Consider the following 26,222-nt stretch of genomic DNA (forward strand, 5'->3'; position numbering starts at 1 on the left):
TTAGTCCTACAGAATTCAGGCTTTGGAAGGGAGCAGTCACATTGCCTACTCTAAGGTCTCTGCAAGCAAGCACATAGACTTATAAAAAGAACGTCACAGTCATTTCAGTAGGTTTGGATTTGTTCATGCTCTCCTCATGACGAAAGTTGTCAGCTCCCTCTCTGAAACGTATAGAAACATTTGTTTTCACTTGTTTAAAACAAATCTAGTAAGAAATTATCTAAGACACCGCCTCTGTCCTTTCTACTCAGCTTACAACAGAAAACTGAGCTGATTGATTGTATCTGAAAGGGGAACACAAACTTTAATCTTACACATGTTGAGGTTTGGGATAACCAACTACTCAGTCATAACACAGTAAATATTGATTTGTATTTCAGGTCAAAGAACAAAAAGCCACTCTCAGCCAACTTCCAGAATATACCGTATTACACAGAAATGTAAGACATCAGGTCAAGTGCTCTCAGTAAGTACTGAAAATCTGACATTTTTCAGCCTCATATCATATAGTATAACCCATGATATTAAGTTCCCACAAGCTTTAAGAAAATCACCAGAGGGTTGAGAACATATGTTATTAACACTGCCATTAATAAAGGCAAGAGGAATTAAGCCACTATTCTTTTTCTTTGGCAGCCACCAGGCTAACACACACTCAACCAGGTGTCTATTCAGCACAGCTGCAGGATTGGAAAAACCACAGCACATACTCACTGGTCTGGCTGCTGAGCAGAAAAAGTACATAAAGCACTTGGGACATCTGAGAGCCCTGTGCTGGGTGAAGAAGAGTTAGGAAAACAGAAACTGGCTGAAATTCAGGGTAACAGACAAGAGAGATAGGATGTGAAAATATTACAGAAGAAAAAGGAAAGACAAGTTGGGTGTTATTCTAAGGAAGTCACAAGAGAGAGAGGAATTGAGATTGTTAGACTAGAGGAACTTAGGGCCCTGCTTGAAATCTCTGTGAAGACTTTTATTCACAGAACAATTTCACACAGCCAAAATGGAGAATGCTGTATGGAATCCAGTACCCCAGCCCAAAGGAAATAATTGAAAACTGCAGATATTTCTTTGTTTCTCAAAGCATGTACTTGGGTTGCAGGTTTAGCTGTATTCCAGATGTGCAAAGAGTTTTATTTGAAAGTACTTATATTTCTGCAAAACTCAACATTCATTTTAAAAGATTAATTTAAGAGATGTCACAACAGAGGCATTTATATGCAGTGCATACTGTGAGACACCTTAAATCCTAACAATGTGAACAATAAATAAATGAAAAAAATCAGTACCAAAACGCAAAACAAATCTGACAAGTTGGATGACCAACATCAAACTATTTACTGACTTCTTTTTCTATCTTGTCAGTAAAAATAAAATAAAAAGTGGAAAGAAAGCAAAACAACCCACCAGTAATCAGAACAAATAAAGGCTCTGTTTGTCCTGTCTCAGCACAAGAGAACACAGGAAATGTCAGAACAGAAGAGACCATTTTGACCCACCGCAACTAGTATCTTGCCTTCTAATAATTCACACTACTTCAAAGTAAATACTCTATGGCATTCCCCTTCCTTGTACAGTCTGTGTAAAGGAGATGAGAAACTCCTCTCTGAATCCAGACAGCCATTCATTTTAGCCCTGAATCATGAGGCTGCAATTGTTATTCTTCTCTATCCGAAACACTAAAACTTTTTAGGTATGATAAACTATGTGCTTTAATAATGTCCCAATGATAGCAAATTGGGGGTTAAAAAAATTACTGTATACATATATGTCACAATCAACTTAATAAGGGCTATCAGTTCACTTCAGAGGTGAACTCCTCTGCAGTACTAAGACTAGTGCGTAGATAGTTTCATTCTGCTAACAGTGTGAAGGTGGTTTGATTCCAGACTGAGAACACCATAGCCCGATTTATAACAGCGTATGTGCTGAGTGCATAATACAGAAAATGTAAAATAATTTCTTAAGAAATCATTGACAACTTAATTGTATTATAAAAATCAATAGTTTATCATTTAATGGCTTTACTGGACAGAGAAGAGTAGCTGTGCCATTTAAAGTTCCCACCGGTCATCCAGAGGCTTTATTACTTTAATCCTTTTCAAAAATTATCTGAATCAGAGAGGCGTGAACAAACTATAAAAGATATTAGACAAAATCATCTTCTACACAATAAAGCTGAAACAAAACCACCAACAGATCAGCATAGTTTGGAGTGTCTGAAAACTATAACTACTATAAATCACAGCAGCAGGTGCAAAGAGGACTTTTTAAACTTCAATATAATATGCCGAACTTAAGCACAGATTGCTTCAACACTACAGCAAACTACGGTAGGTTTTCACTTTTTCTGTACCCTTTTATTATTACTAGGTAAGTTCAGTGAACTGCTCTGAAGGAATGAAGGCCATTAGCACACATACTGCGTAAAGCAGATGGGTCTCTCAGTTAAAAGAAACGTACTGCCTTTTTTCACGTTATCACTTTTTTTTGTTACCTGTACACAGATACCCGTCACCCCATGTTAAGCCAAACAAAACAAAAAGGAGGAACAAATTTATATTCTTTTCTGCTCTGTGATGTTTGTCTTTCTACATCCAAGAATACTGGCTAACTAGTTAGGCATTTTCTATAAATATGTCCTTAGAATTTTCAGGGTTTAAATGCCTGCTCTAAACCAAGACTTGTCCCACTGGTCACATGGGTGGTTTCCCATAAAGCCTGACAAGACATAAGTAGCCCACTTCCCAGTTTCAAGTATTCCTGTCTGAGCACAGTGCTTTCTGGAGCACTACAGTGCACTTATTTCACAGAAGGAATATGATTTGTACACTTCAAGAACAGAATTCAACTGGTGATAGCAGGATACTAATGTCTTCGCTTTCACCTCAACACTTTCAAATGTGGCATAAGGAAATGACAGACGCAGAAGGGAATGTCTCCGCAGCTTTGCCATCCCCACTGCAGCTGCATCCAGCCTCTTAATAGTCCCTTGACCATGTCCCTCCATGGAAGTCTCCTTCCGTGCTTAAGTAACAAGACTGCGTAGCAGTGAGAAGAAGCTTGATGGAAGTCTAGCCTTGGAAGTACACACCACAGAAATTGGCTCAACTATGTTTTTTCATAGCTATCCACAATCCTCAAATGTGGGTTCTACAGAATCTCTGTTGATGAAGTGGTGCTCAGGAAAACAGACTGTGAACCGATTCCCAGGTTTAATATATTTACCCAAGAACTACCTTCTCCAAATTGCTGTGTTTTCTGAATTAAAGGTGTTACTCCATCCTTCTGAAACAAAAGCCTTAAGCTGATGGAGAGATTATATATATGGATCTCTCAGAGAAGTTATTCTGTTCTAGAAGTTTAAATAGAGATCGTCAAGATAACTAAAGAATTCCACTACATTATTTATTTGAACAACATTTTTATCAGAAGACCAATATACACATAAAGACAAGACAAAATCCAGGGTTCACGTACATGGTTGAAGAAGGAAGCATTCTGCTGGGCAATTTTCAGAGATACACAAAATGGTAGTGGATACAATGGTGACCGCACAGTTAAATTACCCTGCATGATATAACCCTGGCAAACACATTCCCAGGAACATCACTAGCTGAGGAGGAATGCTCAAAGGAAACAAAGATCAGCCTAGCACTGGGGCAAATGCACCTCAGCTCCATGGCAGCTGTTATCAAGCAAAGGCAAACCTGGCAGCAAGGCACGCCACGTCACCCCTACCTGGAAGTCAAAAATGGCAAAGAGGATCTACAGAAAATTTCAGAGAACATTTTCTTTCTTAGCTTACCTAGTAGTCATAATTTATATAGCTCTCCTAATGTGGCCTTTCATAAAGTATGAACTAGAAAGACAAGCTATTTAAGATATTTCCAGACTACATGAACTGACAGTCTAAAACGCATAAACCAAACCAATTTAAACCAATACAATACCGAACAGACTGGCAAATGGTCATTAGAGCCAAAATGGAACTCTAGGAGGGAAGGGAGGCCACTTGCAATCTATCAACTGGCAAGTGGCTCCAGGTGTGAGCAATGATATACAATAAGGCAAAAGCAGGAATGGGTGAAGGAAATCACAGCACTATTCTTATAGGTACAAACCCAAGCTATGTCTGTAGGGGTCCTTTAAAAATAGCTGGATTGAATATCACACATCAAATGTCCAGTGCACATTGAATAATCTCCTAAATTAAATCAATATGGTTCCCAGCATGACACTGTAAACGTCTTGGTATTTTAATTTAAAGCAGGAGACCAAACTACATCTCATGCTTAGGGCATTTAGAAGAAGGGGTGTCCCTATGTTCTAATTTCCTACTCCAAGATACAGTAAAAATCTCGCCACTGAAATATGTTGTACCACGTAAAGGGTTAAATTCAGAACATATCAAAAGATAAACATGTATGAGTTCTTAGGGTTCTCCCAAAACTATTACACAAGCAGTCACTGACCAGTCATCATACCTCTCCAGGGCTTTAGTAGATCTATACTGCACAGCTGCCTAAAGTGTTTAGCCAAAGAAAAACACACAATACAGCAGCTGAGGTACCAACAGCAGCTAATCTACAGACAAAACTTCAAAAAAAGTCTGCCTAGAAAACATCTTTATTGTTGGATCATTGCTTTTGCAGTGTTTTCCACATCAACATAATTCCAAACCAGACCTTGGAAGTACAATGAGCTCAGGCTATAGATGGGCCAAATTTAATGACAAAAGATTCCTTGCTAGTCTTGCATTACCTGCAACTATAAAGTCATAATATCTACAACAAATGAAACTGGAAGAAATGGAGGAAAAAGAATTCCTTTAACAGTATGTCTAAACCCAGTTTTCCCCAGCAGCTGGCAAAGGGGACTGGTGCAGCCCAGTGCAGCCCTGAGGAGGCAGGTAGCTGCTTCCACACAGGACGCTTACAGCTGGATGCTTTCCATACCTTTATCATCTACTGCTCTTCAGCCTGAGCTCAGTTTCCAACTGGCATTTCTCGATTCCTCAGGCTTTAGCATAACTCCTATCACAAAGGATTGAGACTTTTTAGACACAGCATCACGTGTCACAAATTTCAAGATGACTTCAGGTTAAACCATATATAACGAACTATGTAGTTTCTGTTCACCACAAAACTCCCCAACAGCTTTTTAACCTTTCTTTTGCTATCACCATCTCTCTTTTGTCCTTGTTCTCTTGGGTAGCTTTTGTCTAATAACCTGTAGCTCAGTTTCAGCATCGTTTTCCTTATCTCCAGCACCCAAAACCTCTAATCAGTGTAATCCAATATATGACAAAACTACACTGGATGTGATTTCTGTGAAAACCCCAAGGTAAAAAGAGAAAGCTAAAGAAATCCCATAACTAGTTTAACTCATTCCCTTCCTTGCCAAATCCAGGAGAACACCTTTCAGGAGCCAAAGCAAGGAAGGTGAGCAGGGTGAGCCACACACTGTCAATGGCTCAGCACTGCCTGTTCATGTATTTAATCACACTGAGATGGGTTACAGGGCTCTTAATAACCATTCTTTGTGGAAATCTTTAGACGTACTTCTTGAGAATGAAAAGAGTATTCAATTATTTTCTTGTGGAAAGGCTACGAAGTTTCATGAAGAATTGCTGCACTCACAAAACCTGCCACTTCAAGGAAAGCTCTTCCTCAATCAGTATCTCCTTATAAAAAACAGCATCAGACTAGTCCTCCAGGATCTTCTTCACGGAGGTTTTCAAAGTTACCAAGACGTGTGTGCTTATTTTTGAAGAGGGTTGTTAAACTGATACCGAAAATACTGGCAAATAAAACTCTCTTAAGACTCATTTTGCCGTTTTAGAAAGCGAGCATCCTTGATCAGGCCTGGGCAACACACAGGATTGACCTCCATCAATCAAGTGCCCCAAGACAAAGGCTGTTACAGAATATATTGCCCACTTCCATGCATAGATATACATTTTCCCAGAAGTCTTATGCATATTCGTTACTTTCCAAGGTCTAATTTTAATGTTATGAAACTTTGCAACAGTCAAAACTCTTGCTAGTTTGGAGCTGGCTCCCACTCTCTGCTTGACCTCGCCTTTAACATAAGAAGAGATTCCAAACAGAGATGATTACAGAATAAAAGACATCTGTTCAGCACAGATCATTCCTCACACAATACATTACCATTTCCAAAGAACGGACAGTGCCCGAAAAACACCATTTTAAGGAAAACGTGATAAAAAAAAAATCACATTATCAGAGGGATGTTCTTTCAAAAGCCACAACTGCTTAGATGAAACTTAACTGTACTTCAGCTTAGATCAAAACATCCCACTTTGAAATATTCCACGTATTAGAGCAGAATTAACGGGGCTCACTAATAATTAATGAGCTAATTAATACCTCATTGAGTATCCAGGGGGCAAAATAAACCCACCCAGCGACGTTAGAGCTCGGCCACCCTCAGCAGGTGATCTTAACGACTCGTGGCGACAAAAGCAGGGCCTCGTGCTTACTTAGGTGTTAATCTTGTTCTAACACCTCACAGCTGATTTACAAATCACCATTTCAGCTGCCAGAGCTCGAATTCCTTAAAAAAAAACATGGACAGCCGTATGGCTGCGGTGACTCACAGCTCACTGCGTCCTCCTCAAACCCTACCTTAGACCATGAAGCCTTTAAGAGGAAACGGCAACCGCGCTGGAGAGCGAAGCCCCCGCACTTCTGCCCTCGCCCTCAGCGACACTTCCCGCCAACGCGGCCCCGCCCATCACGCTCCTCACGGCCCCGCCCATCCCGGCCCCGCCCATCCCGGACCCTCGCGGCCCCGCCCCATCCCGGCCCGTTTGCCCACGCCCTGTTACGTCACTGGCCCCGACGCGTAGCCCCGCCCCCTGTGTGTGACCCCCCCGCCCCCCGACTCCGGCCCCGCCCCATTCCCACCCCTTTAGGCGCGCCCCTGTTACGTCCCTGGCCCAGCACCTGGCCCGCCCATAACCACTCCCCTTTTGGCCCCGCCCACAGACCGTTCCGGCCCCCGTCTGCCCCTTGGTCAAGCCCCCAAACCTGCCCACTCGCCCCTACCGGCCCCGCCCCAGCCCGCCCTCTTGGCCCCGCCCCGGCTTCATCCATGGCCACGCCCTTGGCCTGATCCCGCCCCTGCCCTACAGACAGATGTTCACGCCCCAGCCCTCCATCCAGCCCCCTTGGCCCCGCCGCTAGACGTCACTGGCCCCGCCTCTGGCCACGGCACGCCTTCCGTGCCCCGCGCATGGTCACACCCAGCCCGTCCCCTTGGTCCCGCCCCTTTGTGTCTCTGACCACGCCCCTGGTCCCGCCCCCGGCAATCCATCTCGCCCCCTTGGCCCTGCCCCAGCACGTGCCTGGCCCCCTTAACCCCGCCCTCCCTGGCCCCGCCCAGACGACACCCTATTACGCCCTCTTGCCCCGCCCATGGCCCCGCCCCCACAGGTATCGCCACGCACGGCACTGCCAGCCTGGCTCCGCCCCTGGCCTCGGCCCTTGGTCAAGCCCCCCTCCCACGCCCTCCGTCAGCCCCTTTAGCCCCGTCCCTGCCATCCACGGGCCCCGTTCCCCCGGCCACGCCCATGGCCTCGCCGATTGCCACTCCCGCGTCCATTCTCCTTTCGCCTCGCCCTGGATACGTCCCTTTCCCCGCCTCCTGGCACCGGTCCCACCCCCTGGCTTTGGCCCCGCCCCTGCCACTGGCCCCGGGCCCGGGCCCTCCTCTCAGGCCCCGCCTATGTTCACGCCCCTGACGTCATACCGCCCCGTGGCCCCGCCCCTTTACAGCCCTAGCCACGCCCCCTATCGTGACCCTCTCACGACCACGCCCACTGACCCGCCCCCCACAGGTAGCAGCGCGCGCCGGGAGCGCCGCCGTTTTAAGTGGCTGCGCGTCGCCCCTCCCGAGCTCCGCCTGGTGAGACCGGAGCAGCGTGCGAGGGAGGGCTGTGGCTCCGGGGAGCCTCGATACGGTTGATTCGTGGCCTTTTTGCCTGTTTGAGATGGTAACTTGTGTCTTTGGAAAACGTAGGGTAGCGTTATTGTCCCGGTTCGGTGCGGGGGGTTCTTCTGTCATGAAGTGCTGAGGCCCAGGCCTGCTTTCCCTCATAGAAAGCTCGCTTTAAGTGTTAATTAGTTTGAGGTGAAAACAACCCGAAAAGGTGGTAAGCTGCCTCCCTGACAAAAAACACCTTCCTCAGTGATTGATGAGGAGCTCGACGTGAGCCAACGATGTGTGCGCTCGCAGCCCAGAAACCAACCGTGAGCTGGGCTGCATCAAAAGTGCGGCCAGCAGGGAGGGAGGGGCTCCTGCCCCGCCGCTCCCCTCTTGAGAGTTCTTATCTGGAATAGTGTGTCCAGTTCTGGAATCCTCAACATAAGAAGCATACGGAACTGTTGGAACAGGCTCAGAGGAGGCTACAAGGATGATCGGAGGGCTGGAGCACCTCCCTACGAGGACAGGCTGAGAGAGTTGGGGTTGTTCAGCCTGGAGAAGAGAAGGCTCTGAGGAGACCTCATAGCTACCTTCCAGTACCTGAAAGGGGCTACAAGAAAGCTGTGGAGGGACTGTTTACAAAGGCTTGTGGTGACAGGACAGGGGTGATGAGTATAAACTGGAGGGGCAGATTTAGACTAGACAGAAGGAGGAATTTCTTCACCGTGAGGGTGGTGAGGCACTGGCCCAGGTTGCCCAAAATTCTGACCAAAATATTAGTAGTAGTCTCTTTCCAGTCTCCTAACTTCATTTTTTCCGTACAATGACTCTTATATGCGGTTTCCTCACTTTTATTTAGTCTTAATACTTTTCTCTGATGTGTAATAAGTCATAACAGACCTGCAAAAATATGTGGGGGCTGTGTTAGATGCACAATGCCTGGCAGGCGTGGAGCTGATTTTTAAAGCAAAAGTAAGTGAAAGGACTTTTCTCCAAGGGAATAAAAAACAAAAAACTGTCTTACTTCATACTTCCTTCACTTAAAAATAATAATAAGTAAAACTGGGGGATGGTGAAGTCCTTAACCCTAGAAGGAAAAGTGCCTGTCCGTGTGATTTACAGTAAATATGTACTGCAGGAGAGCATGACTTCTGAAGCTCTTTCACTACAGGTCCTTCACATTTAGCTCTGCAAAGGGAATCAAAATAGCAGATCATTCTGAGATTAGTTCCATGGTGCAATTACTTCTCAATAAGACCTGAGTCATGCAATGTTGAGTACTTTTGGCTTGTTTCAAGGCTGTAGATAATGGCAAAGATGGGATTGCAGACAAAAAAAAATGAACAAGCTGATTCAAAAACAATTGCTCTGGATGTAAAGTGAATATATAAAGAAGGATGAATTAATACACTTCCTTTGGAAGTGTGTTCTTTAAAAGCCATTTCTAAAATGTCTACTTCATAATATAGAATAGTCCAATAGAACTCTTAATACAGTCATTCTTAAAAAAAACCAGTTATGCCAGCTGAACAAGTTGGAAATTTGTATAGAAAATGGCCTAAAATACAGAATAATGTAAGTGATGTCAGGTGTGCAGTGGCAGTATTAAAGTAATATTATCAAATACTAATTATAGTTTTTGATAGGCTTGTTGATAATTGCTGCTGACTAAAATAATTGCAGTTAAACATCAAATCTTTCATCACATTTTCCTGAATGAATGATGATATACTTTTAAAAATAGACCACTTCTCTGATCCTTTAAACGTGTACATTGTTTGTGAACTTGTGCATATTGTCATTGAATTTCTATTTCGTTTGCAGGCATATATCTTTTATAAATGTTTTTAAACTTTGTCACTCTCGTGAGAGCTGGACTGTTCTTTATAAGAAGCGATACTTCTTTTCCTGTCGTCAGCATATGTTTTTTTATCTGTGAAGAAAATCATTTCAGGCTCCAAAAAAATTCCAGTAGTTAAAATTGTTGTATTCTTTAAGTGGTCTGTGGCTGAACTGAAGCAATGAACATAAAGTAGATCAAATAAATGAGAGAGAGAGTCTTGTGCGAGGATTCCTCTTAAGTTAGGAGTTAAGGGGCACTGCCAGTTGCCACGGTGAAGGTGCGGGTGGTCTCTTGTGAGTGGTTCTACCTGTATAAGGAGACTGACAACCACCTTCAGGGTCTCTTCACTTTCTCTTGACTCCAGGTGAAGTTGCAGACACTGAGTGTGATCAAAGAGGGATGTGGGAGGCCTCCAATATCAGTCTCTTCACTTTCTACTCTTCTGACTCTCGAGCTGCAGACATCTCTTAATTCACAGTGGTTTTAGCAGCCCTCAGATAACTGAAGTGCTTGGTTTGAGGTTTGTGCTACTCATCCTCAAAGAAGAATGCTGAATGTGAAAGTAGATCATTTGTCTCACTCAGAAGTCTGCCAGATCTCTAGATGGAGTGGTTGCTGTTGCAGCAGTTCCATATGTTTCTGCTTTTCTGTATTAAATGTTAAACTCTTCTTTAATGGAGTCTAATGTTTCCTAGTGGATGCACGATGACAAAGAATAGTAACACAAACATGTATTAAAGATTGTTTTCACGCATCTTTAAGCCTGAAAGCCTTCACTGTTAAAAAACAAGGGCTGAGATAGAATTGCTAGTCTTATATGGAATATAAGAAAAGGCAGCACCGAGTACTTGATGCACGAAGAGAACATTTTCCAGGACAGTGTCAATATTACTATTTCTTCTAATTTAGTTTCTTTGTGGCAGCACTCTGATGCAATTAATATGCATTCTGTACTCATGAGAAGTATTTCATGATAGTATTCATAACTTTTAAAATACGGTTGGGATTTCATTATAGGATTTTTCATGTCAAATCCCGTGTAAAGTTTATTTTTTGTTTTTTGGTTTTTTTCAGCATAGTCTGTCTCTTTACTGATTGAGAAGCTGACATTATTTTCTGCTTGTGAAAGCTGGAAAATGTTCAAAAATCAGTATCAGGTAAAGCAGAAATGGTTTTATGTTTTACCCTTTTTCATTTCACCTCTGAGAACTCAATTAAAATGGCTTATTCTGGGAGGCAAAAGCCCAGATACAGAAACGCTCCAGAATGTTCCATTATTTTTTATATTTCTAGGAATGTTTTTAAACAGTGGGTAGCTGCTGATGTTGTCTGGGCTGTAAGGGGCACCAACACAGTGTGACCAGTGGCCTTTGGTTGCATGTGCTTTCCCCTGTGGGTTAGGGAAGACACACCATGTGCTTCTTCCCAGTTGTGGAAGTGGGCCCAACTCTTAAGGTGCAGTCAGAAAACAGGGGTTGGTTTGTTCTCTTGGTTCACCACAGGGCTGTGACAACACTGGTCACAGCATTTGCAAACTTTGTTGTCCCTTTTTCCCTGGCCCTCCGTTTCATCATGCTTTGACTCCCTTTCTCTGCAGCACTCGCCTCTGAAGACAGCAACCCACCCCTATTTTTTCCTCACTGGTCCCAGATCTGCTACGTCTGTTTTGGTATTTCTGATGCTGTTACCCGGGCTATTTCAGCTTTATATGATATTTCTGATACTGCTGCTCAGGTGCTGTTGGCTTTGCAGGATTGCTCTCCCAAAAAGATGCCCTGTGCTTCCTTCCAGTTGATGGTGGAATTTTAACAAGTTCTTGCATACCTCCCCCTTGCTCATCTGTGAGATCCAACCCTCCTTCGTGGCACTAAGTGACTTTTGCCAGCCTTTCACATCAGTATTTGTTCAGTACTTTCTCACGTCATGTCTGGTAGTTGTCTGTGTCCTGTTCAGTTTTAGCTTAACATGTAATCAGAGCCTACTCAAGGACAGAATAATTAACAAAATATGTCTGTAAATATGGGAGAAAAAACGTTTGATAAAGTTTGCTGCAAGCACGCACAACTTGGAAACTTAAAACAGATTTTTAACTGCCAAGAGCTTGATTGTGTGGTCCTTAAATATGTCGGGTAGCTTTCAAATTACAAATTCAAAAAATATTTTACAAGTGCTGCTTATGGGATGCTATCATGAATCCCCTTAGAACTTCGTAAGCCTAGTTACTGGGGTTAGTCGTGGGACTGGAAGCTGCCAGGTGTGGGTGGGAGAGGAAAATGCCTAATTAATACACGGTGCAGCACTGATGTTCTCTGAAACCATACTTCGAAGAACATTTATTTTGTTGCCAAGCCTGCTCACCCCTCTTGCTCCTTCTGACATGTACAATTGTTTGGGCAGCTGAGCATAGAGAGGATTGGGGAGTGCAGGCAACTAGGAATGAGGAGGGAGTGTCAGATTTGTAAAGATTGCTTAGGACAACTATGCTGCTGAAAAAAATGCTTATCAAACTACAGGCTGAGTTGATAAGGAGTCACATTTATTGTGACGTGAAATGTGAAGCAAGTGTTTCTCTTAGCAGAGGTGGTAAAGCCTACCTCCCTAGGAGCCTGTGTGTAGACTCTTTGTTGGGTAATAGAACACATGTTCTACGTAAGGAGGTTGCACCTGGCAGGGCCACTCCTAATCTTTTTCCAGTATTAATTTTCTAATGACTTGTGAAGGTTACAGCAGGAGTACAGCCCTTACCTTTTCATGGTGATACTGGTAGGATCAGATCTACTATGAGGCCACTTACATTGGACCAGAAAAGATAGTATTGTGAGTTTTCAAGGCTGTTTGGTCAAATCAGGCTGGAAATCAGTAACTAGTAGAAAAAATTACTGGGAAATGTCTTTGACATATATATGTAGACGGAGACAGACATAGTCACATATGTAGACAGATTGTGTAAACTTTATTTCCATAGGAAATGAGACAAAACATCCAAACTGCAACAGTTTTTACAGTTTTAGCAGTATGTTTCAAACTTGCTTCCTTTGGCAAGTTGTGTAAATAAACCATATTCAAATATAAATTAATAATCTCCTGAATGTTTTTTAGAATTTTTTACAGTAATTTTGCTTTTTAGAGAAAGCCATTATAAATAATCTTAAATATTCCTTTAATTTTATGTTCTGATCCTCTAGTAAAGCCAAACATCGACTATATGGATTGCTATTTTATAGTGTCCTAGAAGCTGTTAATGTTCTGCTGGCTGACTGATGGGTGATACTGACTGCTGTAACAGCGTAGTGTGGGGAGGGATTGTTATTATGTCCTCAGCTTGACTACTGATGGTTTAGTGCTGAACTTTTGGTTGGATGATGTGTTCTTAAACCATTTTATCGTAGGGTGGGCCATTTGTTGAAGTATTCAGTGCTCAAGGCAAGAGCCCAGTAGCAAAATGGAAGATTTTTGGCAGTCCATCAGCTATATGGAAAGTAAGTTTTAAAAGAAACTTATAAAACCTAGAGTATAAAACAAAAATGTGAATGAAGCTTAAAATTAAAAAGTAATCAGGGCTTTGACCTGACAGTGGAGTTGTCACTTGCAGTTCTGTCATTATGACAGACTAAATGACTACTTAAATTAGTTCTTTGTGCCTGCTTGCAGATGAGGTTGGTTGCAGCGTAATTTTATACTTTAAATATTTAGAAAGTAATTTGACTCTTCTGATAACTAATGAATTGACTTGGGCCTACTGGATCACGAGCCCTGTTTGTCGGTATTATTATTCATAAAGCGTGCAAGTAAAGGGCATATTTCTATGGATTATATACCATCATATTTGAACTACTACCATCCTTGCAAAGCTGTCTGCCATTTGTGATTAAAAATAAATGAGCTTTATCCATTTGTTACATGGGTGGTTGTGAGGAGAAGAATTTTATCAGGATGCTTATGTTTGTTTATTGTTTGTTTTGTAGGAATATGATAAAGAAGTAAAAGGCTTTGTTTTTGTACTTAAAGGAAGCAGTCAAATCAACAAAATGCAGCTACCAAGGGAAAGTAGACAAACTTGTAAGTATCAAAGAATTAAATGTCTCTGATGTTTTCTGATTATTAAATCAGACTTATATTGGAATGCAAAACTTACGTTGCTGGTGTTACTTTGGGTGTATTTCAGCATTAGCAAAGTGGTTCTTCGTTAACTTTTTAGCAGGTCAGTTACAAATAAATAAAAGGCATAGAAATGCCATATTAATGTAAGTGTTGTAGGGAAGATCTTTGCTGATACCTGTTGTCCTAGTGCTGCGTGGTTGCCTTCTGTATCTGATCCTGCTACACACTGGTATCTGGAAAATAACTTCTGGCTCCATTCAGCTCTTACAGGGTGTGAAATAGGTCCCTGTCCCATTTTCCATTTTACTTTTTAGAGGGTTTTTACTTACAAGTGTCAAATAAGCACTAGCAATATGAAGAAGTTATACCCAAAATTCAGCTGCATTTACATCATCAGTCTTTGGGTAGTATGGAGTGTTTCCCCAAGTATATTACTTGCACCATAATAAACCAGAATCAAAGCAGTCTATTTTTCTTGGGGCACTTATGTCTTAAACTCCACTATGGGGTATAATGTCTTATAAGGCTTGTAGAAATTAATCAGGCTGGTTTAGAATAAACTGCTTGCTTTTGAAGAAAAGTTGAAAGGGTGATTTTAGTCAAATGAAACAGGAGTCTTCTAATATACTTATGAAGGGAATATAATAACAGAATGCTTTTTCCAAACAAACACCAAAGATAAGCAATTGTACAGTCCGGTTGGGCACTAAGGCCTTAGAGATTAATTTAGCTTTTATACAAGAAATTTACCGTTATCTTCAGTATAATAAATATTAGTCTAATATATCTTTCTGTAATTTCTTTATTGCCAATTGTACAACGAGCATGGTGAGACTCTGGCCTAGGTTGCCCAGAGGGGTGGAGGTGGCAACTTTCAAGGTCATGTCAGGTGGGGCTCTGAGCAACCTGGCCTGGTTGAAGATGTCCCTGCTCCTTGTAGGGAGGTTGGATTATTGGTGGCCTTTAAGGGTCTCTTCCAACCCAAAGCATTCTATGTGTCTGTGAAAATGAAGATTGTGAATTAGTGCTGTAGGTTATCACTGCTAAGAATAGTTTGGTTTAAAGTTTACTTATCTAGTGCTGCAATTCTGCACTTAAATTTCCATCTGTTACCATTCTGTCTCCCTTGGTCTCTGTCTCTTCCTTTCTTGAGGTGTATGTACCTCAAATGGCTCATTTATATCAAGTATGCAGTCTCCTATTTGTAGTGCAATCTTTGAACACTCTCCCAAAATAAAAGATGTTGTGTATATACAAATACAATTTGAGATTTTAAAGTGTCATTTGATGCACTAAAGAAAGAAATTCTGAACTGACATTCTTTGAAGGGAAGCAGATATTGCTGTTGAGTCTTTTTAAGTCAGTAAAGAGCAGCCCATACTCTCCCGGATGAAATAACTAAGAAAATAACATACAGTTCAATTCAGACAACTTTGTACTATCAGTTTTCCCTCGATAGAGAGCTGCATGAATCCTCATAGATTTCCTGTGTTTGTTTCCCAAGTTAAGCTCTTTTGCTCTTTTACTAAACATCAGAAGCCTCCATCAAGCATTGTTGTTGTGATCTGGATTGCATTTTTACCCCAGGGTTTTTTGAAAGGTGTTTAATGAGGTGTAAGTTGTCACAAACGTGAGCGCAAGTTTCATGTGACTGTAGGATAACTTAATAGGAAAGTACTAGTTTATTTTATAATTCCTGTGGGATAAGTGGTCTCTACACACTCTTGGAACACAATTTAGAATTGTAAATGAAACAAAGGATTCCTTTTGTTTTCATGAGAATTCTACCGAAGCCACAGATGGGACTTTTAAAATAACACTTTTATTGCAGTTTGAATTGGTTTCTTCAGGTTTTTCTCATGTTCACGTGTTGTGTGAACCTTGGGAAATACTGTTGCAGGACGGTAGTTGTATGGTACAAAGTGAAATGCTTGATGGTGGAATGTGCATCTGCATGCACACAGCACATGTATTTAATTTGTTTTTCTCTTTCTAGTGGGACTGATCCAGCAATTTCTGACTCTTCAGATTTTTGTGCCGTTGGGACAAGACTTCTCCACTGAGTTGCTGTGAGATACCCAAAATTTCCTTGAATACTTAATATAAAGTGAATGCCTGATTGCAGCCGCTAGTTGTGGTGGCAGATTTTGCATTAAAGCGTGATGACATATCAAGTCAATACAAAGTAGTTAAGCTAATGAAATAATTATTTTTTTGATATTTTAAATACTGACTTTCCTTTGAAATCAGAACAAACTCTAAAAATGGTGAATGAAGGTAGCGAAAAATAAGAAATGAGACATGAATTTGTCAAACATATTAAAAATACTGGCTCATGAAAGTCTCCTGAAAATTCTTAAGAGATTTATGAGTAACTATTTCAGGGCCTTCAGTTCAGGGCAAAAAGAAATAATTATTCTAATAACTGGGGGAAAAGAAAACAACCAAACAAATGGTAAAAAGCTGGAACAACAAATGGAGTGCTCAGCCATTGTCATTATCTCTGTGCTGTAAGGAAAGAAAAGTACAGCTGAAACAGACTTTTTTTCATTAGTTCGAAATGGAATGATACAATAATTTTGACTTGGGCAGTAGTCAAGTCTTTGGACAGCGTTTCCCTACTAGAGGCACCAGCTGTTCATAACCAGCACAACCCATTCACCTTTATAGCCAGTAGAACACCAATGATTTGGTTAACAAAAGCAATATTATGGCATTAGAATAAACTAATGTGAATTGAGGCATATTTATTAAAATTCCTCAGTGAATTTAGAACAATCCATGCAGGTATTTTGGTTCGGGTGGTTTGTGAGTTGGTGGGCGTTTATAACCTACATCATGTTACTAACTTTATATATATTCCTCTGTGGCATGCTTAATTTCTAACATGATTTTAGAATCTGAACATTGAGAAAATCTTCAGAGGATAAATTAAGTCACTTAAGCACATATCTTTAGCAAAGAATATTTTTACTTCTCCACAGAGCATGGAAATTTGATGGAGAACACTGGGCTCAAGGTTCTTGTTTTAAAGACAGATTTGACTTTCTGTCAACATCTTGGTGCAGAGAATATGAACGTTTTTGTAATGTAAAGTGGGAAATTGTTGGCAGAAAAGCTGGGAATTGTTGAATAGTCTAAAAAAACGCAGGTTTTCAAGTAATTTCCCTTTCTCTTTCATTTCTCTTCCTACCACAGCCTTTATACATCTTCTGTTACGCTTTCCTTTCAAGGTAGTTCTTTTTCTTACCTCGTTTGGAATAATTTTTTTTTGCTTAGCTTTTAAGGGATCTTTAACATAAATGCGCAGGATTTTAAAGCTACTGTTTATTTTTTTCCCCTGCAACACAAAGAGTTGTTTTGTGTGTCAAATCACAATGACTTCTGTTCTCTGAAATTCCTGGGAGTAGTTCTGGTTACACTTTCTACTCCTGTGGTTTTAATTGCCGCATTACTTCTAAAAGCGTGTATCAAAAGGGTCAAAACAAACAGGATATGTCATACAGTAACAGAAACCGAGTACATGGATTTGCTTCTTGTAGACATTCTGTGGACAGGGGGCAGAGGAATGACAGGAATTCAGATTTTCTGCAGTGTCATGCTGAGTTTGGTTCTTTTGGGTACCTGCCTCCCATCAATACCTCTTAACAAGAACCTCGTCTCCACTTTTCTTCTACTCTGCCACCTTTCTTTCCCTTTTTTTCTCTCCAGCTCATTTAGTGACTTTGTTTTTATCTTTTCTCGCTACCTCAATTCCGACTATTACTTTGTCCCCCTTATAACCATATATAGTTACTTCTATAGTAGTCTTATGTACTTCTTTAAATCTAAATACATGTAGTATGTATTTGCTGTGTATAGAGTTGATTTAAGCATATATTACTATATTTACTACATAAATTTACTATATTTAAATAGTTAGAAGTTTTTTTCACTTCTTTCTTATTTTTTGTCAACTTTCTTGATTCTAAATTAGTGCCTGATGCAAATCCTGATTCTGTCTCTTCCTGTTACGTGCTCTGACTTCAGTGTTTATGTGGAATTAAGTAATCTCAATACATTTTCCTATCCTTTTACAAAAGAATACCTGTTTAATTCAGTGTAACTGTTTAATTACTTATTACTTACGTTATGTAATTATAAGAGTAAGGATGATATTATAAGTTCTTCAATACATTCAAAGTAACTGGAGATAAAGGTGCATATAGCTAAAAAGTACAATCTCATTTGTTCCCCACTTAGTGCAATTGTATGCAGAATTTAATAGAACTGCTTTAAAAATAAATTTTATGCTAAGTTTTGTATTAGGAATCATCTGTAAGTTCTTATGTACCTATAAACTCCTTCAAAACTTGCAAGATACAGTGTATTTTGTCCTAGCAGACTCATGAAAATTCAGTGAATAATGAAGAAAAGCCTTCTTACTTCACGTGTTTGCCATTCAGCTCTTTTTATTTCAGTTTTGAAAAGAATCTCTTGCTTCATTGTGGACAGAATATTGATTGTGCCATTGCTTCCTGGAGTTTAATGTTCGAAGATGGTTTCTTGGGTAATCTGACTGCTTGCAACTGAATCTTTGAGTAGCTTCCAGCGAAAATTGAGAGCATACCAAGCTATCAAATTTACTTTTTGTGAAAAACACTTTGGCAAGTTTTGTAGTAGCTGCACGTGATGTTTTATGGTACATTTCTTCCTCTCCCATTCTGCATAGAGATGAAAATACGAATTTAGCTTGAACTTTCTCCTCTTTTTTGCATTCTGTTCAGTGATTGACCTGATCAGCAAACAAGAATTTCTTCAAGGCCATCCGTCACTGCTGAGCTAAACCTTCTAATATGCTGCAGTCAACCAGTAATGCACAATTCCTGTCATAAATACTGAATGTGCAAACAACTGTTTAACTTGCTTTGTTTGCTTTTTCTTTGGAAGGAATAGAAGAAGTAGAATTTTTGTTACTTGGTTTGGTGGTGTGTTTGATTGTTGCTGTGGCGATACTCATCTAATGTATTGATCTGCCTAAAAAATAGATAAAACAGATCGTGAATGAAAAAATTGGCAAAGCATAATAAAATCACAGCTACAATAGAGAACGTGTAATTCATGCAGCCTTATTGAAGCAAATGGTAGCAAAGCTGTTAGTGATGCTGAGTATAATTATCTGTTGTGAATGTAGTAACCAGTTGTTAAATCTTCAGTCTTCAGATTTTGCTACCTTTCTGAAAAAGCAAATGTAACTCCATGTTCAACAAAATACTTGTGTGTAAAAGAAAATAGTATCTGGCTTGAGTTGGCATTCTTTGATTAATTCCCAGTATGTGGACATGTGCAAGTGCTAGCACTTGGCGTTTTGACAAGCACACAAACATTCATTCTTCTTAAACTCCCATGGTGCCAGTCATTGTTTGACTCTATTTCTGATACATTTATTTTTTATTTAAGTCTCATGAAACTAGTACATCATTTTATAAGGTTTATGGCAAATGAGTAAGCTGTTGATATGAGAAAATAGACCTTCAAATTGTACTCCAAAAAACAAAGTAGAGTAGTCTGAGATATCCAAACAGTCAGAAGCTCTATTTCTGGTTCTGTACGGAAATATTATGTCATCTTGTAGGAGTCGCTGTAGGTTGCTGATCCTTTTTTCCTCCAGTTCTGTCATGCAAGTTATGGGAGTAATATTTATCAATTTATTTTGAAAATATATTATAGAGTTTACTAACAGATTATTCTATGATACTTCTAAATATATGAAGTGAGAAACATAGGAATTATAATAAATTTTAAAATCTGGTTGTTGATCAAGTACATTTTCATTGAAATGCAGGCTGGTGTGTGCTGATGGCACAGATTTTATATTTGATATATTATCCTATCCCTGGACAGTGACCAGTTAAGAGAGATAGCATTTTTGATGAAAAAGAGGTTTTCTGGTTTTGCATTTGGTCATCTGGGCAGGACAGATAATGGTAACAACAGAATGTGTCCAAATTAACGTGTAAAGTAGCCCAGCAAAGTCAGTGGCACAACCAGGTACAGTACTTACTGATCCACTGCTGCAGCTCTAAAGTCCTGCCGTCTATCTCGATGGCCAGCTTCATGGTGCTACGAACTACTTGTTTAAATCTTCATTTTTTCATATGTTTAAACAAAAGCTCTTGCATTTCAATTTGTGCGTATTACATCTTGTCCATTATTTAGATATTTAGTCTGGCTCAGTCTTCTTTATTCCCTGCCACCAGGTATTTATACACATTAGTGAGATCCCTCCTTTAATCTTCTCAAAGCTAAACAATCCCAGGTCCCTTAGCTTCTCCTCCTAAATCAGATACTGTGGTCTCTTCATCATTTTCATTATCCTGCACTGAACTTGTACCAGTATGCCCATATCTCTTGTCACAGAGCTGAGCATTGGACCCAGCGCTCTGCCTGTGGTCTTACCAGGGCTGAGTAGAGAGGAAGGCTCTCCTCCCTGGACCTATTGGCAATGCTCGTCCTCCTGCAGCCCAGAATGCTCTTGGCCTTTTTTGCTGGAAAGATGCTTTGCTGCCTTATGGTCAATTTGTCTACCAGGCCCCACAGGTAATTTTGTAAACAGCTGCCTTCCAGCCAGTCAGCCCTCAGACTGCACTGGCATGGCGGATTATTGCTCCCTGTGTATGGGACTTAGTCTGTAATTTAAAGTTAGGACTTTGTATTTCAAATCTAATTGGTTTTGGTTTATTTTACTTGTTAAAATTCATCAGAATTAAGACAGATGGTTGTTTTTTGTTTGCATGTATTCTTTTCCTAAGGAAAAGAATTTCAGAAAGCTTGGGAATAATCAAACACAGTTGGTAGGCATTAGCTTTTGAAAATTTGGCATTTTACTAACTTTGGAATGACATCTTAGAATTGGCATGGCCTGAAACCACAGTTGTAGCTTATTTTCATTCTGTGCAGAGTGATGTTTTCAATCATGCATAGAAGCTTAGTGGGTTTATAACACAGAGATTATCTTGATTTATTGAACAAACGGGAACTCTGTGGAGCTTCAAACTCTGGAACGTACCTGGTAAGGTTTAAGAAGCTTCCTGTCAAAGTTTAGCTAGTTATGTATAGAGGAACCTGCAGGGACTGGGGCTTAAAAGGTCCACATTTCTAAAGTAGTTGCCTTTGATGAGAAATGTTATTGCAAGGCTTGTGAGCAGCACTGTAGAACATAGGTTGAAAAAAGAAAAAATATAGTACAACAAACAGTTGTTTCTGTAAATATGTTTATTGCTGTCAAATTTTAATTACCAGAACATACTAGGTTTTACATGCATAGCTAATTTATTCATAGGCACTATCATAGCTTGAGTTGATGTGAATTACACGCTATCATAATTAGTCATCATTTTAGCTTTGTTGACAGATATGATAAATTATTCATGTTAATCTAAAGACCCAGCATGTCTTCAGATACAGAGCAATAACAGTTGGAATCTTGGTTAGTCTTGCAAAACTTAGACCAGACTTGTAAAATTAGAAGCAGGCCATAGATGCTAATTCTGTTATGCACTTGTGACACTATCTGAAAATTTTATGTGGAGTCTGAAGGTAAACTTTATTGAACAGATTTAGCCGGAGAGATCATTTGAAGTTCTGGTGTTTAGTAGCATTGGGCTTGCTCCTTGAATTTTTTTTTGTGAAACAGGTGTGAAACACAGAAACATTCTTAAAAGTATTGGGGTATGTAAAATTCTATTTTCCTGTAAGAAAAGGGAGTGAAGCAATGGTGCAGCCACCCCTTCTCTTTGGCAGTTCAAAAATATGAGTAAGGAGTTTTTATCTATAAAGAACACTGCTGGCACGGTTGTCATCTGACATACAGCATATGTGATCATATATAAAACCAGAATTGGTGAGGTGCACGGTGGTTTAAGGGTTTCCAGCCTTATGCGCTACAATAAAGTCTTCCAGGCAGTATTCAGCAACAGTTTGTTTCTGCAGCCTGGGAGGCAGGGCAAGGAGGAGTCGTAGTGGGAAGGCAGGACAAGCGTGACAGCAGAGGAGAACTGTGCAATAGGCAATTAGGAGTGGTAGGGGGAGTGGAGATCATTTCAGCAAGGAAGGGAGAGTGGAGGAAGGGAGCCTTTTCTCTTTCTATGCACCAGTCGTCCAGCATTACTGTTTATGTAAAGACCAGAGAAACAGAGCGATGAACAAAAATCCATTTCTCCTACTTGTTTCAAAAATTGCTTTCTCCTCTTACCGGAGCACATTCAGCAGTCCGCCAAGATGAAATAAAGTTTGTACAGTGAAGTCAACAGCTGTCACAAAACGGAATATTTTGTTCATCAGGCTGTTACATCCTCCAAGGCTGATGTTGCAGGGATTGCTGCAGTTGTAGTGTCTGCAAGTGAACAGCCAGTGCAGTTACAAGCAGTCCTAATTCAGTATAGTGCAGCCCCTTTGGCTAAGTAGGCTGATGAAGCATGTCCAGGCTGTACACTTTCCCCGTCCGAGATCAAGAACGTTATCCTTCTGTGTTGTAATATTTCTGCATGAGTTTCAAAATGCCTTGAAAGTAATTATTTTAAGCAATATCAGTTTATCTTTGTTTAAATCAATCTTGGCTCTCTTGGAACTGGTGGGAGAGATGATTTGTTTCATTAAGATTTAACTTGCTAGATGGTGAGACTATTTTGACCTACTGTATGATATGCTATTAAATGAATAGAATAAATCTCATCGTGGTGTTAGGTAATGTCCTGGTGATATTACTGAGTAAATTACTGTCTTCTAGGACTTCAGAGCCACTGCCAGTTATGTATATTTTGGTTAGTAGATCAATTTAAGTTACATGGAGGAAACTGACTCCTGTTTATGTTTGGCTGATAGGGTTTGTTAGTTAGGATTTTCATATGCCAAATAAAGTAAATGTGTGATCCAGTCTTAGCAAGAAAACTTAGTTTTGCCTTTCTAAAGGGCAGACTTCTTAGCGGTTCTTAGTAATTCTTAGAATAAATGGTTTAAATGTGAGAAATATGGCTGTTAGATATAGCAGGTGTGAACATAACCTTTCCTTTGTCAACATGAAAGGACAGATTGTCTCTTTAGAATAGATGAATTTGTGGAAAGAAAAACAAAATGGAATGCATAGTAGCCAATAAAGAAAGAGCCAACAGAATTAGTTGCAGACATAAATAACTGCATTATAAGGGTAATTTGTTTAGAATCTTGAAAAGAAATTTCCACGTATTAATACTCATTAGATTATTTTGTACTGAACAAATTAAAACAGATTTTCTAGAATTACGGTTTTGTAAACAATTTGGCACAGTCAGCCATGCCTCAGAGAACACACCACAGTGCCTAATAATAGAATTTACTAAATACTTGAAAATAAGAGAAAGACAAGATCATTTCAAAACCAAAGATAGTAAAATATTGATAGAAGTTTCTAGAATATGTTATCAATGATAATGACCACTTCCAGAAAGATTTTTGATACAGGTGAAGTTCTAAGGGTCATGAAACTTTCACAACAAATGATTCTTGATCAGTGAAAATGACAGGTCATTCTGTCAGTTGGAAAATCAATTGCAAATAAGTCAGTATCTTTAGGGAGAGCTCAGGAATCACCAGTTCTTCATAACTCTCATATTTGGAAAGCTTTTCTATTCTAGCAAGCAGATTTGATGATTCTCTTTTTGCACCTGCCACCTCTACTACTGCCTTTATGGATTCTGTTTAAGGAGTCTTCTCTGTGTTCTTTTGTTTAATTTTTTCCAGAAAAACATTATCAACAGAAAATTCCAGTATATAAAACCAAAGCTGGATCTATACAACTTGTTCTCTAGGTCTAGGTGACATATCAGTCTTCCTGGTATGTTATTTTGTAGAGATTTGATTGATTTTTCAACATAACTAAGTGTTTTTATGAGTGTAGAATGCAGGGCTCTGGATTTCAGATGATCGGGCAGCCAGGGCAATAACATAGTATCTCCTATGAGACCAATTTACAAGAAGTGCTTAAAATAAAACGTATGCAAAGTACAGGCTCCTCCTGTATACAGAAATTTAAGATTATCTGTAGGCGTGACAAGTCAGTTGGCTGTTGCTGTTCTTTTGTTTTTCTGTCTTTAAAATAGAGCTGAACTGTCTAATATGTCTCAAGCACGTAGCTTTTATTGAGAAAAGGACCCTACAGTTGCTAAGTACTAATATACTCACATACTAACAGTTAAGCTTTACCAAAGGATTCTGTCTGGATTTTGACCAGGATACAAAGAGATTTCCATTAGTAATAGATTGTATAGAGTTGCTCTTTGCTTACCAACATCAGTGCTGAGCAAATACCTTCATGTTTGGTCGACTTGTGGCTTAAGAAAACCATTTTCGTTTTAAGAACAAGTGAGCCTGATAAATGAAGCGTCCCTTCAACAGTACAGCATCATTGTTTCTAAGTTCATTTTGAGCCTTGAATTGAACATTAACAAATGGTTGTAAATTATTCTACGTACAGAAGCAAAGTGAATAAGTAATCTGAGAAGATGAGTTTATCTGTACTCTTGGGTAGTTGCTGCTATTTACTTGCAATCTCCTCACAGTTACCATTGTGAGGAGAATAGTCAATCAAAGTTGAAGACATAAAATAGAATTGAAAATTGAATTGAAAGGTAATTTTACTTTAAAATGGTTTGCAAATGTAGATGTTAAGTGTGAAATGAATGCAGTTAATGACCAGAGCTGGGAGAGTTATGCACCTGCTGATCGCAGGAATATTGTTATAAATGAGGTTGATTTTCCTGTTGACTACCTCATTTTTCTCAACATTACTTTTCTATCACGTCTGACCCTTTGATATAAATACTGAAGTACAGACATAATAAAAATACATTAACTTCCATATAGATTTTTTTAATGCATCTTTGAAAATCAGGATGTGTGCTGCAGGTGTTTTGTGCCTTTGTACATTTAACATGGGTCAGGCTTTTTGATAACAGATTAAAAAAAATTGAATTCCACCACAAGTACTCTTGAGTAATTTTATAACTGAGAGTTCTAATGTTCTAATTCCAGTTGTCTGAATTATTTCAGATAAGGGTTTCAGCAGACCCATGCTTTATTTTTGTTTTCCAAGAAGCAATGTAACTGAAAATCCGAAAGTTACACCAACTCTCAAATACTTATCTGTCTTCTTTCAGGAAGTAAACTATTTTACAGAGTTTTAAGACCATCTTTTCCAGTTTTACCTGTTCAAGTGTTTCACTTAATTTTCCCTGCATAATACAGCTGTTTTTATTGTTTTAAGTTTAGTTACTGAAAGATAAACTTATTTTGATGTGATTATAACTGTATACCTAAGGTTTGACACTTGTCTATGGCATACATACCGTCACAAAAACCCATCTTATTTTAGGCTTATGTGACAGAGTCTGATATAAATATGTGTATTTTTATCTAAGTGAATGTGTTTAGTATTGCACTTTGCAATGTTACTGAGCTGTACATTTACTAATGGCCGTTTTATTGCTAAGGTGCCTAATATTTTTCAGGAGAGAGAAAGATAAAAATATTTGTATAAAATAAATAATAAAATTGTAACATATTGAAATAATATGATAAAGTTCACTTAAGTTTTTATTGCCAGTTGTTTGGAGATATGCATGACTTAAGTCTGAGCTCCTACTGCAGTCTTAGCATCATTTAAAGCAACACTCTCTGCTGAGAATTCCACAGTTTGTGTTTCAGCAGGAATAGTGTTTTAACTTGTGTTTCAATACTCGTGTTACTGCAACTACCTGGTTCCACAGCACAGTTGCTCATCTCTACGCATAACCAGGAGATGCAGGAGAGTTTCAGGCAATCACTACTCCAATTATTTGAGGTTCACTGTCTTAGCGCTTCTGAACATCAAGATTTAGATTCATCCATAGATTTTTCATCACAGGATATATGAAAAGCAAAGTGATGGATGGAACTAAGCCTTGATCTGGGGCACAGGGTTAGCTCTGTGGCCTCCTTGCTGGTGATCTTAGGTGAATTATATCACATATTGATTAATTTTTGTCAAAAGTAAGATCAAGTTCAGAATGCCAACATTGTAAGACACTTTGAAGGTTTCTGATTAAATCACTTTTCAAGGACTTGATGATATTCTTCACCCATCCATACATACATATGCAACTGATTCTGAAATTTGCTATGCCAAAAGTTAGCAGTGGTGAGGGCATAATGTTCTTCCTCCAGCACAGGAGTGCAATTTCTGCCTTTGAAGTGCCTGTGATATATGAGAGGAACTGCTAGTCTTTAAAGATGAAACAACTTTTCCACTTTTTGATTTGCCTTCCTGTGTTACAAG

General features: G+C 39.6%; 1 protein-coding gene across 7 annotated transcripts in view; it reads left to right on the forward strand.

Moving 5' to 3' along the window:
• The first annotated feature begins 7,857 nt into the window (after positions 1–7,857).
• The window catches only part of CFAP20DC (CFAP20 domain containing), an 84,059-nt gene continuing 65,694 nt past the window's right edge, over positions 7,858–26,222 (forward strand). For 2 of the 7 annotated variants that reach the window (XR_008451583.1, XM_054076115.1), the window contains exons 1-5: positions 7,872–8,020; positions 10,868–10,950; positions 13,183–13,272; positions 13,759–13,852; positions 15,891–15,963. Coding sequence is in view for 4 of the 7 variants with exons in the window: in XM_054076115.1 (XP_053932090.1) it covers positions 10,930–10,950; positions 13,183–13,272; positions 13,759–13,852; positions 15,891–15,963 (278 nt within the window). In the remaining 3 variants the exon portion in view is untranslated. Of the gene's footprint in view, positions 8,021–10,189; positions 10,314–10,867; positions 10,951–13,182; positions 13,273–13,758; positions 13,853–15,890; positions 15,964–17,108; positions 17,128–24,296; positions 24,538–26,222 lie in introns of those variants that run through there. The other 5 variants (XM_054076116.1, XM_054076117.1, XM_054076118.1 and 2 more) reach the window with 5 other exon arrangements.

Source organism: Cuculus canorus, chromosome 11 (assembly GCF_017976375.1).
Source record: "Cuculus canorus isolate bCucCan1 chromosome 11, bCucCan1.pri, whole genome shotgun sequence".
In the NCBI taxonomy this organism is placed as follows: domain Eukaryota; kingdom Metazoa; phylum Chordata; class Aves; order Cuculiformes; family Cuculidae; genus Cuculus; species Cuculus canorus.